The sequence below is a fragment of the Macaca fascicularis genome, chromosome 4, assembly GCF_037993035.2.
Source record: "Macaca fascicularis isolate 582-1 chromosome 4, T2T-MFA8v1.1".
NCBI lineage: Eukaryota > Metazoa > Chordata > Mammalia > Primates > Cercopithecidae > Macaca > Macaca fascicularis.
The window spans coordinates 47,473,048-47,488,212 of NC_088378.1; the positions used below are offsets into that span (position 1 = coordinate 47,473,048).

General features: G+C 39.5%; 1 protein-coding gene across 13 annotated transcripts in view; it reads left to right on the forward strand.

Moving 5' to 3' along the window:
* Nucleotides 1-15,165, forward strand: part of AIG1 (androgen induced 1) — a 326,962-nt gene that overhangs the window by 217,118 nt on the left and 94,679 nt on the right. For 8 of the 13 annotated variants that reach the window (XM_065543485.2, XM_065543486.1, XM_074037158.1 and 5 more), the window contains one exon: nt 13,590-13,705. The exons of the other annotated variants lie outside the window; for them this stretch is intronic. In XM_065543485.2, the coding sequence (XP_065399557.1) occupies nt 13,590-13,705 (116 nt within the window). The remainder of the gene's footprint in view (nt 1-13,589; nt 13,706-15,165) is intronic. 13 annotated transcript variants of the gene reach the window in all.

The following is a 15,165-nucleotide window of genomic DNA, read 5'->3' on the forward strand; positions in this document are numbered from 1 at the left end:
AAATACATGCCAGTGCATCCCAGCTCCAGAGCACCATCACAGCCCATAGGAAAAACGTGTCATGACAGTAAATCAATAACCCCTTGGAGATGATTCATTTCTGAAATATCCCTGATTAATTATGCCAGTGCATGCTTGGCAAGAGTACTTTGCTCCAGCATTAACCTAATGCTTTTTACATGAAGCAGGATTATAACTGGTTCTCATAAGTCAAATTTGACATTTTAAATCAGGCTTTAAAGGTTTGGGTTATAGATTTTATAATGTCTCCATGTCAAACATAATTGCTCTTATTGCTGCTAGTAGACGTTTGCCAATCAATCAAAATAACATTTATTTTCATCATAAACAAGGGTAAATTAAAACCATTTGAAATCATTGTATTTGAAAACTTAGTGAAGAAGCATCTTTAGTGTCATTGAAATTTGCTTCCTCACTGTGATACGGGAGCGTGATGAAATTATAAAAGTCGATGGAAATGTGTTACTATTCTCACTTCGAAAAATTAATGCCTCTACGTATTTTGTGAGTACACGGCTTAAGTTTGGTGGCTTATTCCCTTATGATTATGATTTGGGGCAAAATAGCTCCCTTTCTTAACATAATAGGAAATTATCGTTTTGTCCCGTAAAGATGAATGTATCTTTCAATTTATCTATAAATTGCATTCAGGAACTTATTTCTTATTCCTCTTAAATTGCAAGGATTTTTTTTTTCTAATGAAAGTCAATGGAAACAGAAGATTTGCTTAAGGGGAAGTCATACTAATAGGTTCCTTCAACAAAAGTTTAGCGTACAATGCTCAACTGGTTTGTTCCTTCTCCCTAAAGTACTTCCAATGCATCAGGATCACCTTCCCTCATGGTAATTATAGCATTATGTGGTATATTACTACACTATTTCTATACCACATGTGTATACTATTTCTATAGGATTATACTGAGATGGATCTCAGTATAGTCATTAAGTTCCATCATGTAGGTATGCAGTGGGAACACGAAAAAGAGGAATTAACTCCCCCTAAGACAGAGCTGACCTTGTGGAATAGTGTATTAGTCAGAATAGGCTAACTTACCCAAAGATAGTAACTTCATTCTCTGTAGATTAACCCAACAAAGTTTCTCATTCACACAAAGTGTATTGTTATCCAGTTGACCCTCCAGAGCAGCTTTCTTCTAGGTGATTATGCAGACATCCAGAACTCTTCCATCTATGGTCTTAACGTGTGGCTCTCAAGTCACTATGGTAGAGAAGAGAGAGAGTGAACACACACTAGCTTTTAAATGCACTGACCTAGGAGTGTCCACATCCCTTCTGTTAATAATAGGCCCGTTGCCAGGACTAGAGCCTTCTGCAGCCCCGCCTAACTGAGGATGCATAAAAATGTGAGGCTGATTCTTTGATGGGAGGAATAGGACTCTGAGATATGTATATACCAAGGATAAAATCCCAAATATTAAGGGATTGCAGTCAGAAAGAAGAAGGTGAACAAAGACATGAAAGTTTGAGGTCTTTTAGTGGAACAATAACAGTTGCCAGTCCAGAGTGGTATAAGATTAATCTAGAAAAGTAGGTTGAATCACATAGTAAGGGCCTTTGAAGGCAATGCCAAGAAACTTGGACTTTACTTGAAGATAGTGGGAAGATTTTGGCCAGGCGCAGTGGCTCACACCTGTAATCCCAGCACTTTGGGAGGCCGAAGTGGGTGAATCATGAGGTGAGGAGTTCAAGACTAGCCTGACCAACATGGTGAAACCCCGTTTCTACTAAAAATACAAAAATTAGCCAGGCATAGTGGTGGGTGCCTGTTATCCCAGCTACTTGGGAGGCTGAGGCAGGAGAATTGCTTGAACCTGGGAGAGCGAGGTTGAAGTGAGATGGGATCACGCCATTGCACTCCAGTCTGGGCAACAGAGTGAGACTCCAACTCAAAAAAAAAAAAAAAAGGAAGATTTTTTTTTTTTAATTTATTTATTATTATTATACTTTAAGCTGTAGGGTACATGTGCATAACGTGCAGGTTTGTTACATATGTATACTTGTGCCTTGTTGGTGTGCTGCACCCATCAACTCGTCATTTACATCAGGTATAACTCCCAATGCAATCCCTCCCCCCTCCCCATGATAGGCCCCGGTGTGTGATGTTCCCCTTCCTGAGTCCAGGTGATCTCATTGTTCAGTTCCCACCTATGAGTGAGAACATGCGGTGTTTGGTTTTCTGTTCTTGTGAGTTTACTAAGAATGATGGTTTCCAGCTGCATCCATGTCCCTACAAAGGACACAAACTCATCAAAAAAAAGGAAGATTTTAATGAAGAGAACCACATAGTCAGAATTGTCTTTTTAAAGCCATACTCTGACATTGGAGGATGCTGATATCTATGAATAAGTGGATTCTACTGAGAAAATATCTGAAAAGCAGGTGAATAATTTTAAAACCCTAGGTTATTGTTTTTCAAGGTTCTTTTTGTTAAATTTCAGAATGTTGTGAATGATGTTTCAGTTTTCTGTAGTTGCTCCCCAAACTTGTCACTTTTTTCATGATCTTTAAGAAAATACTTCCGTGCTTTAAATTTTACTGACTGCAGGAGCACCTACTTGAGTTTCACTTTTCCCTTGCCGTCCACCTCTGCCGTGTCCCCCATTGCTCTCTCTTCTCCCATTCTTCACCTCACTCCCGAAAATGTTTCTGTATTAGTCCATTTTCATGCTGCTGATGAAGACATACCCAAGACTGGGTAATTTGTAAAGAAAAAGAGGTTTAATGGACTCACAGTTCCACATGACTACAGAGGCCTCACAATCATGGTGGAAGGCAAAAGGCATGTCTTACACGGTGGCAGCCAAGAGAGCATGAGAGCCAAGCAAAAGGGGAAACCCCTTATAAAACCATCAGATCTTGTGAGACTTATTCACTATCATGACAACAGTATAAAGGAAACCACCCCCATGATTCAGTTTTCTCCCACCAAGACCCTCCTACAACACGGGGCAATTATGGGAGCTACAATTCAGGATGAGATTTGGGTGAGGACACAGCCAAACCATATCAGTTTCCAAAATACTTTTAAGGAGAATAGGCCACCAAAAACACAAGAAAGGTAGCACAAATCTCAGAAAGAGAATGCCTCTCTGTGACAGTGGCTTGGAGTTACTCTCCCTTCTTCCCCTCTACCTCCATGAGGCCCTTGCTACCTATGCGATTTACCCTCCAACATGGGCATAAAGACTGACCTGTTGTCCCTCAGACCCCGGAATCTTAAGAAGCTGAATGATGGGATGACGAGATTATTTCAGGTTCCTTCTCCCAGACACAGCCATGACACAGTCAGCTCCCCTTCCCTCTTATGAGATCTTCCCCTGGCCATTCTTTTATCCTTCGGTTGTCCCAGTGCTCCATAGGCAGTGGAGCATCGGGAGCCAAACTGCCCAAGTCTGAGCACAAACTCACCACCTTCCAGTTGGATAAACTTGTGCAACTTTCTTAAGTTCTTGTGCCTCAGTCTCTGTAAAATGGAATTGATGATGATAACGACATATACCTTGAGGCATTATCTTGAGAATTAAATGAGCTTTAATCCATGTAAAGCGATTAGTACAGTTCCTGGCATGCAATAAATAGATCTCACAGAATAACTTCAATTATTTGCATGTGTTGTGTGATCCACTTCTACTCCAAGATCCTATACATTGCAACCCCAGTGAATGGGATCTTTTCCAAGGTGAGAGACTTTAAATTTTTATTCGCCTAATTGAGACACATTTCCTAGAACAACAGTCCATTGGAGGCAAGGATGACTGGTGCATAGTAGGAATATAGTATTTGTTGAATGAATGAATGAACTAACAAGCGTGGGAAGCAGCGTGTGTCAGTAAAAGAGCATGTTTTAGAGTCAGGAAGATCTGGAATCAAATATTGGCTACACCATTTATGAGTTCTACACTACCTTTGACAAGTGAACCCCTCTGTTCCTACATTTTGTCATGTATAAAATGAAGAAGATAACTACTGCATTAGGATTGTTGTGAGAATTAAATATGATAATAACGGAAAATGTCTAGTATAAACTCAGCATATATTAGGAACTCAGTAAATGGTAGCTATTATTATTGTTATTCCATATTTCTGCACATCCAGTTAATAATAGGGGAAGCAGCATAAACACAGAGGGATGAAAAAAAATATTTTCTTTGTTTACCTGTCAAATTGACATTTACAAAGTTAGACTAGCTTTCTTTTTGTTCTTTACCTTATGTTGTTTTCAGTACTGTAGAACTTATTAAAGTAAAGGAGAAAAAGAAGAGTAGAAAGGGGGAAATTGTAGGTGAGGAGGCTGCAGAGATGTGAGGAAGAGGTGTGAGGCTGAGAAGGTGGCCTAGAATAAAGTCATGGAAAGTCCCTTCCTTGAAAAGCCAGCAGAATAGAAGCCAGGCAGGAGAGAGGAGCGACTTGGCAGATAAATCTCTCCTCTTTTCACTCTCTTCTTCACCCTTTCTCCAGCTTAATCTTTCTACTATTAATATCCAAATTTGTTTCTCCTACTTCTCTAGATCTTAAACTCCATGGAAGATGTCTGAACCTATAGAGGAACGTCTGCTTCCTGCAGGGCAGACTTCAGCTCAAAACCCTCTAGGGTTTGGCAGACACCTCCCTCACCCTCACCCATGCAAACCCAGCTTTTCATCCTCTTTCACGTCTTGCAGTGGTAACAGTGCCCTTAGTGAACTGTGCTCTACCTTTACATACTTTTTCTTCTCCTTGGCCATGTGAATGAACACTTTCCTTTACCCTTTCTTCTGCTTGTCAACCCCTAGTCACACTTAAAAATTCAGTTCAAATGTCCACCATTATGTGAGGTCTTTCCTTGACATAACGAAGCTGAGCAAATTGCTCTGGCCTTTGCGCCATTGTTGACTGTCTGCAAGTCTGCATACAGCTCATCATAGTATAGTGGTTTGCTTGTTTGAGGGTATTCATTAGAGGTGCTATTCTGTGAGAACTACACATACTAATTGGGAAATCTTTGTAGAAGAAAGCAAACACTAGGTCACTTAAAAATGGGTGTTATATAGCATCCCACTTGCAAAAAGAATTCTTTAATTGGTGGCCCACAGGCTGCTGGGCTGAAAAGCAAAGAGAAAATACACACCACGCTGCAGCCTCCTGGTAATGCCATGGCCCCTTAGCACCTCCTAGGTGTCCTCATTAGGAGGATTCAGCAAGAGATAGTTACTGCCTCAAGTCATATTTAAAATCTTTAAATGCAAAAATAATAGCCCAGTAAAATGTGTCACTGTCCTAGTGTAATGGTTCCTATGACATATAGTTGCTCTTAATTGCAAAGATATGCATGTCTTTATTAAGTGTGCATCACTGTTTTATTTGGCGTAATTATTGAAACCATATCCTAAGAGTTGTTGGGGCTAATGTTAGAAGTGAGTAAATTCCAAATTTAGTCCTTAGCCTATAAAGAGTTTTGGAAGTGCCCAGAACATGCTGGCACTCAGTAAGTGTTGTTCTGTCTGAACCTGAGGTTTTCACCTTGGGTCACTGTTTCTAACCTGATTTTGAACATGAGGTTGTTCCGGTGTAAGAGCATCTCAGCCTGATTTGACAGCCGGCAGGAACAGGTATCCAACCTACGCCAAAAAGGCACAGTTTAAAAATACCCTGGCAGTTTCTGGAGAGAGATTGTATGCCATACTTATAGGCAGCACCAAACTAAAGCCAGCACCGGGCCCTGGGGAGAGGGAGACCCATGACAAGAGGAAGTTCTGTTTGACTTCTGGAGAAACAAAAAGTATAGTGGCTGAGACTGGCAGTTCCTCATCATTCAAAACACTACAGTATCTCTACTAGGAAGGGAGAGAGGGAGGGAGGAAGGGAGGAAGGGTGACAGAAATTGAGCTGACCAATTAGCAAAATTAATAATGATAGTTTCAAGATAAAACATTTTGTCAGATTTCCCAAGGTAAAAATTCGGGGGATTTTTTTGGAGCCCGCATCAGTTTTCTTTCCAAGCTACTTGGGATGTCATTTCTATCTCCCTTGAAGAGGGGAAACATCTCATCCAGCTAACACTGTACAGTGGCCCCAAGAGAATCATCCACGCTGATTCTCCTCATGCCCTCACTAATGCTGCGTTTTCCTGTATTCTTCAAACATTTGACTTATTTGGGAAGCCTAGAAGCTTTGCCAAAGATTACGATCAGTCAGAGTTTGGTGATTTTTCTCAGTTTTGCGCATGTTCCCTTTCTGTTGTTTTAGATCATGTTTTACTAATGCAATGGGGCTTTATTTTCAAACCTGGAAATTTCCTCTTGCTTTATTTCAGGATAAAAATTTTCTCATTTTTAATACCCTTTTGTTCTATGCAGGGTGAGAGGAAACAGGAAAAAATAAACAAAATATTCAAGTTACAATCTAGAGTGCACACTTTTTGTATCTTAGGATAGTTTTTCATATTATTGTTATATATAATATAGCTGTAAACTTACTGGACCTTCCTTATCCCATCTTCGTAGGCAAGTCCAGTCACATCGCTGGCCCTGCCTGCAGTCTAGGTGCTCATAAGAATACAGGTGCACAGTAACACAAAGATATGTACATTGCAAAGATATGCATGTCTTTATTAAGTGTGCAACACACAGGCACATGCACACTGCCATCTTTTTATTTAAGATCCAAAGTTGTCATTGGGGTATTAGAAAACATGAAGGCAAGAATAAGCTCATCTAGCGATTTGATGCACACCTAACTGTCCAAACACTTCCAGAGGCCTGCCTGTATCCTACAGGTGCCAATTGTGGACGGGATTACCAGGTATTTTATGACCCAATGAGGTTGGCCACACCTCACGTTCAAAAGCTGGTTTTACTTCTGAGGAAGAAACGATTTTTGCCTGGTGTTCATATGATATGGGAGTAGTACCCTCCTATTAAAAAATATTTTGGAGAGAAGGAGAAAGACGAGAGAAATAGCAGTTGAACATAGTCTTCAAATATTGCCTATTAATTTTTCTGTTGTACACTCTGATTATAACCCTCAATTCTACAGATCTAAAATAATCTTGAGAGGCCCCCTAATTCATCCATCTGACTTGCCTGGATTTATACCATCGTGCAGCATAATTTTTGTCCTTCTATTAATCCACAGCGAAGGTTATTCCAAAACTTCTCTGTAGTTTATAGGTCACTCATTGCCATCACAGATAGTCCAAAATTTTCCCCAGGAGCCAGTCCAGATACTTCTTGTGTAATGTGAACTTTTTTCCTTTAATACCGTTACATTCTTCTGTCAGAACCTAAACTTCCAACTCATCCATCTTTCCAGTTTCCTGGTGAAGGGACATTTGATTCATAAATCAAATAATCTAGTAGTTAGAAGGTACAACTACAACTTATAAATAATCTATTCCAGTATACCCCAGTATGTAGACTGTATAGCTCTGGTGTTTTGCAAGGTAATTTATGTAGCACAGGGACCTGACATTGAATAATATTGAATTACATACTGAAAAGTTTATTCCCTCTGAATTATCTTTCAGTCCTTCTCATTCTGTTTAGGAGAGTCTCTCTTTTATGCCAGAATATCTTTTTTCTTTTCTTTTCTTTTCTTTTTTTTTGAGACTGAGTCTTGCTCTGTCACCCACGCTGGAGTACGATGGCGCGATCTTGGCTCACTGCAACCTCTGCCTCCCAGATTCAAGTGATTCTCCTGCCTCAGCATCCCAACTAGCTAGGGTTACAGGCGCCTGCCACCACAACTGGCTAATTTTTGTATTTTTAGTAGAGACAGGATTTCACCATGTTGACCAGGCTGGTCTCGAACCCCTGACCTCAGGTGATCCACCCGCCTCAGCCTCCCAAACTGCTGGGATAACAGGCGTGAGCCATTGTGTCCAGCCTTACGCCAGTATATCTTTAATGCCCCTCTAAGTATTTACTAACGTCCTCATTTAACACAGATAGGGCAGGCCTCAAAATAATCTAACAAATATTTACTAAGATTAATTCATTTTTATTGTATTTGGTTTTGTGGTTATCTTCTATTTATGGCAAATGATATTCCATTTATGAGAGTTTACATACAGTTTTTCTTTAAGTACATTTATTTAAGAAAAATGTGAATTGGTTGAGAACTTTAAAAAAAAAATCAAGTAGCATGAACAGGGCCACAGTGTGGCTTTTGTAGATTTTAAGCACTTTGTGTTAGTGAGTCCCTTCTTACATTCGTGTGTATGTGTGTAAGTATATGTATATGATGTTTTATGATGGCATTGGTATACAGATGAATATAATCTTCAACTCTGAAAGTTCATTTTTTCTTCTGATTCTAAAAGAAACTAAGACATTTTCATGGGCCCTGGCACTGTGTCTACTGTCCCTAAAGCATATGTGGGTCAGCTCTGGCATGTGTTATAGCAAAACTCCTTAGCTCTTCATGAGAAGCCTAATTTAATCCAACTACCTCATTTTACAAAGAATAATACTAAGCTTCACACACGTGTGAAAACCTGTGAGCAAGGACAAAATCAGAACTAGATCTCAGAGGCCAGCCTCCTAATCTTTCCACTTCATTACACTGCTGTCTTCCTTTGAGCCTCTTCTGCAAAAGCCCTTTTTCTTGTCCCGTCTGCTTCAGGGTCTTCACATCAGAATTAATCATGGGTCCTTGAGTGAATCCAGCCCCATCTCAGGTGTAAGGACTGCTCTGTGTGGAGGTGACACCCCCTTGTGGATCTCTTCTGCAGACAGACCTTTGACACGGGAGGCCGGTCGGTTCACAGCATCCATGGCAGTGGAGTGAGTTCACTCCGCTGCATCACGGGGGACCCACCAAGACCCCATTAAGAAAAACACAAATGATGCAACAAATCAGGATAGATTTAGGCTTGGTTTTTGGGCACAATCTTCCAAATTATAGCTCCTCATTAAAACTAGCTAAAATGGATGATAGAGCTTGGGATAGGTTCACCACTGATATCCTAGACCAGTACTTTCTACGTTGGAGTTTATATGGAAGACCAAAGGTTTACTCCTTGGGCTGTCAATGCTTCATTTTACCTAGCCCTTCAAACAAGTCAAGCCTTGTTTTTAACTCAGCTCCTGGGGAATTGTTCTGTTGACAACGTACTGCAGAGAACAGTCCAAACAATTCTTAAGAGCCAAGAGCCACCTCTGGTGACCAGACTTTGTAACCTTCTCATTTATCCAAGATGGATCTATATCTACCTGAAAATACTATAAGTTGTAAATGGTATTTGTGTTTGGGGAAACAGAAACAGATCATGCTTCAGTTCACTTCCAGCCGTCTGTAAGTGTCATCATACCACTAGAAAGTTCTGACTTTCAAAAAGTAACAGATCCTGGTGAGGTTGTGAAGAAAAGGGAACACTTATACACTGTTGGTGGGAGTGTAATCCAGCCCATTGTCAAAAACAGCATGACAACTCCTCAAAGAGATAAAAGGGTCTACCATTAGACCCAGCAATCCCATCACTGGGTACATACCCAGAAGAATAGAAATCATTCTACCATAAAGGTATATGCACACAAATGTTCATTGCAGCACCACTCACAATAGCAAAGACATGGAATCAACCTAAATGCCCATCAGTGACAGATTGGATAAAGAAAATGTGGTACTTGTATACCACAGAATACTATGCAGCCATAAAAAAGAATGAGATCACATCTTTTGCAGGAACATGGATGCAGTTGGAGACTGTTATCCTTAGTAAACTAATGCAGGAACAGAAAACCAAACACTGCATGTTCTCACTTATAAGTGGAAGCTAAATGATAAGAATTTATGAACATAAAGAAAGAAACAACAGACACTGGGGTCTACTTGAGGGGGGAGGTTGGGAGGAAGGAGAGGAGCAGAAAAGATAATGATTGGGTACTGGGCTTAAAACCTGGGTGATGAGATAGTATGTACAACGAACCCCCATGACGTGTGGTTACCTATATAACAAACCTTCACATGTACCCCCAAATCTAAAATAAAAGTTAAAAAAAGTTCTGACTCTATGCTAGCTAATGTTATTGTTTATTATTATTGATATGATAATGTACCACAGGAAAAACATATTTAGCAAAAATCATTTTTTACAGTGAAGACCTTTTTATTTGTTTTGAGGCCCAACCAAAAACTAATTCCAATCTGTTGGGAGATAATGTAAGTGATCTGCAATTATGCACTCCTACAGGTTTATTGATTCAAACATTATTCAACTGTGATATCTTGTAAAAATATAATTCTAATGCAGAAAGAAAGAGCATGAGATCTGGAGGCATACAGAACTGGTTTTCTTTTCTTTTTTTTTTGAGACGGAGTCTCGCTCTGTCCCCCTGGCTGGAGTGCAGTGGCGCGATCTCGGCTCACTGCAAGCTCCGCCGCCCGGGTTCACGCCATTCTCCTGCCTCAGCTTCCTGAGTAGCTGGGACTACAGGTGCCCGCCACCGCGCCCGGCTAAGTTTTTGTTTTTGTATTTTTAGTAGAGACGGGGTTTCACCGTGGTCTCGATCTCCTGACCTTGTGATCCGCCCGCCTCGGCCTCCCAAAGTGCTGAGATTACAGGCGTGAGCCACTGCGCCCGGCCCAGAACTGGTTTTCTATCCTACCTCTAGACCTACTAGCTCTGTGATCTTAGGCAAAATAATTAACCTTTCTGAGCCTTTTTTGCCCCATCTACGGAATAGAGTTGATAATATCCATATAGGATGTTGTTTTGAAGATTAAATTATGTGAAAAAACGTTGACTGAGTACCTCTCTTGTGCCATGCTCTTTTCTAAGTGCTGCAGATACCACAGTGAGCAAAATGTAAGAGTGCTGTTCTTATGCAGTGATGATTTTAACTGGAGTTAAATATTTCCCTTCTGGTTCTTAAGTCATTGAAGCAGAGTATTGCCTGAGAATGGATTGGAACTGGATTTCACGTACCTGTAGTTCTAAAATAATTATCTCTCTTGCTGCTATGGATTTTAAGTTATAACTCAACTGCTAAAGGTTACTTATTCAGCAGGACCATTCATAGTTTTTTACCATTCTCTTAGTTCACAAAACTTTAGTTAACTGTAAGGCAACGTTTATATTTGCAGCAAATATTTTACACTAATTTATGTTTGTTAATATATACTATGTATAAATAAGCATAACTTACATTATACATTTCTAGAGAGGGAGATGCACAGTCTTTAGTGCATGAAAATTCCAAATGATAAGCTGTTACCTTGACATAGAAAAACCTACTAAGATTTGTCACTGGACAAACCTGCACATACGCAGCTAGCCACAAAAAGATCTTTTGTCTGTGGTTATGTCACTGATGGGACAAGTTGCTCCTGTTTAGTGGTGATGACGCCAATGATGAAGTGATCTAGAAAGATATTCCTTTTTCAAATTGATTTTCTTCCTGGAATGATTACAGTACATGCTGATTTTCCCAGATACATCTGATCATCAGCAACTATCAGATGTCCTATCTGGAAGATAGGCATACATTTTATCACTTTCCTTGATAAAATAATGACAACTGAATAAGCATATTCTGATTGGTTATTTATACAACCAATATTTATTTATTAAAAAATGGAGGATTTTCTACTTTATTTGGAGCAATGAATGAAGGGTAGAACTTAAGAAATGTATTAATATCAGTGATCCAAAAGTAATGTCATTGTCATTTATAACCCACACAGGCCCTCAGGGTCAGCATTATCATCAGTATAAAGGTTTGATCTGCAGGTATTTTTCTTCTGTGTAAGATTTGATAAGACATAGCCTTATTGCCAGGTGTACATTTGAATTTTACATGAATGCACCATTGTAAAACTACTGTTGCCATCTCAAACTGTTGGCGACATTCCAGGCGGATGTCATCTGAGGTAACTATAATGAAAAATCAATCAATCTTTAAAATGCATACTGTCTCTGTATTAGCACACATATACATTGGCTCCCATGACTTTCTTCAGAGCTAATTATATTGTTTTTAAAAAATAGTAATGAAGAAGATAAAAGATGAATATAAAGCTACCCAACTGTGGAATCACTCACCTGATTTTCTCAGAATGCCACACTCTAATTATTAATATATTGGCAGTCAGCACAGTTATCTAAAGGAGAATGTTTAAGGCAAAGATTGTCCACTGTTTAATATTTCTTAAAAATCATGCCTTTCTATTTTTTTCTAAGAATATAAACAACAGGTTGCTCCAAAGATATTCATTTAGATATCCCCAACATGCCTTTTGCCTGCCAAGGCCCACTTGCCACCTGGTTCCATTTTACTAAAATACTTATTAGACTTTGAAAATCATAATATTCAATTTCCTGCCTTTGCCTTGAATACACAAATAATACAGGAAGAGCAAGGCAACGATTCTTTCACGGCTGTTTAGGAAGTACTAAATAGAATTTAAAACTGCTGATGGGTCAGTTTTCAGTTCTGCCATCTTTATACTCTTGAGAAGGTCTCCAATATTGGAAGGTAAATATATATCCTGACCCAGTTTTATCTTAGAAACTCTTTGTTCCTCATATTTGTCCACTAAATTTCAAAACCGAGGGCATCTGAACATTTGAAAGGTTTAAGAATTTTAGTTTCCTTTCTTCTTACCTATAGATGGGATAAATTTCATCTCCATCCTGTTCCAATAAACTTAGTGTCTAGAGTAACCACTGGATCAGAAAAACAAAAAGATGTTCTACTCAGCTTCTTGGAATTCTGCCTTCAGACATCATATCTAAATTCATGCACTGCTGGTCCAAACTGGCACACCCTTTCTGGAAGCTAATTTGGCGTTGTTTGCTAACCTGCTGCTCGCGCACACATAATTTGGCATTATTTATCAACAGCCTTAAAATCTGTATAGCCTTTGACAACAAAAACATAATTTAACATTCAGACAAAGAGTTCTATGAAAGATGTTCATCATGATGTTTTTAATAAATGAAAGGTTGAAAATCTTTTACATCGTGCTCGCTTCGGCAGCACATATACTAAAATTGGAACGAAAATCTTTTACATCTTGATATCCAGGAACAAGAATTGGTTAAATAAATCTTGGTATAGCCATATAATGGAGTTCTCCAAAGCTATGGTCAAGACCGATTTTCTAGAAGAATTTCTAAAATGCCGTATCAGAAATTCTCATGCTGCAATATTATGATAAAAATCCAAAACAAAATTGCACACACAGTATGATATTAACTATGTATAAGTAATATGAACAGGGAAAGAAAAAATGGGACATACACCAAAATGTTAACAGTGGTTATTGTTACTCCTTTCTTTTGTTCCAGTTTTTACTTAGACATTTTTCTATGTTATCAAAATTCTCTGTAATGAGCAAAAAATAAAATAAAATTTCAAAAATTAAGATACAGAAGAAAAATATTAATGGAGCAACCAAGGCACTATGTGGTTTTATGTCCATTCAACTTCTTTGGTGAGCCGTAGACTTCTTTCTGCCTGACACTTTCCTAGGAATTTATAGTGTGCATTCTCCTACCGGAGAAAAAACAACTACAGAGAGACAATGATAAGAATCTGTGTCACCTAGTCTCTGTTATTTTCCAGCACACCACGGTTCTGCCCTTTATATTAATCGAGATGAGGACATCGCACCATCAGTATCCCAGCAGGAGCAGCGGACTCACCGCCATATGTACCTTCTCTGTTGGCTATATATTATGGTAAGGACCATGCCTGCTGGGCTTTCTTATTGTATTAGATTCTGCACTGCTAAATTTGGGCACATATTTCATTATGGATATAATCACTAACAGATTCACACTGTGTGCCTCATTTGGTCCAAGACCTGTGCTTTGTCTCGTTTCCCCAGATGCTTATATTTTTAGAAAGTATATGCCAAACCTCACACAACAGGAATTTGTTGAACAATCCCATGTAAGCAGTGGTTCTTCCAAGGCTACATTTTTCAACTCTTTTTCAAACTAAATGTTTTTCTTGGACACCGGTTTTATTGCTTAAGGGCTTTTTTGCTTTGGGATTTTGTTGTTGCTTTTGTTGGGGGGAAGGGGAGTTGCAGCAAACACAGATGAGAACAGAAGTGACCTCTTAGAGCAATGACTTTAAACTTACTAGGAAACAAGTGAAAATTGTACATTTTCCCCGGTCCATTTAAAACATACTCCAGAATTAGCTGTTACATGGAGAATGCATTAAACTGTTCTGTTTTTAAATATTGGGGCAAATAAAACACAAGAAATCTTCATTTGATCTATTGTGCACAGTTCAGATCGAAGTGCGAGGTGCCAAATTTATCTGATAAAAGAATTTTTGCCTGGCGAGTCTACCTCACATTAATTTCAGTTCTTATCAGGTTTTTAACACTTCAAAAATTATTTATCTTAACATAGAGAATTTCTTATTTCTCTTTATAATTCCAAGTCCTCTTTGACATATTAACACGCACAGAGGAGTTCCCTCCTGCCAGCATTTCTGCCTCTTGGGACTCTTCTGTCCTGAGTTCTGGGTCACCATCCCCTCCTTTAAGCCTGAAGGACTGGATAATATTCTTCCAAACACCCCTCAACTGTACTTAATCCCCCCAAATCCTAGAGCTCTTTGGGAGGCCCTATCTCCATGGAGCGTCTTGCTCCAGCTGGAGTTGAAATATAAAATAAAGGATGCTACAGTACATGACACACTTTGCATAATCACATGATGCCCCAAATCTGAGCAGAAAGATTTGCTTCAGGAAGTCACACCCTCTGGCTGGATATAAGGAGACATCCAGAGGATGTCCATATGGACAAGCATAAGCCACCGCGTCCAGCTGGGAGGAGCTTTACGACCATGTGGCCCTCCCAGCTGGGCGTGGTGGCTCACGCTTGTAATCCCAGCACTTTGGGAGGCCCAGGCAGACAGATCACTTGAGACCAGGAGTTCAAGACCAGTCTTGCCAACATGGTGAAACCCCATCTCTACTAAAAATATAAAAAATTAGCCAGGTGTGGTGGTGGGCATCTGTAATCCCACCTACTCGGGAGGCTGAGGCGTAAGAATCTCTTGAACCCCGGAGGCAGAAGTTGCAGCAAGCCGAGATCGCGCAACTGCACTCCACCCTGGGCAACAAAACAAGACTGTGTCTCAAAAATAAATAAATAAATAGATAAATAAATAAACTCCT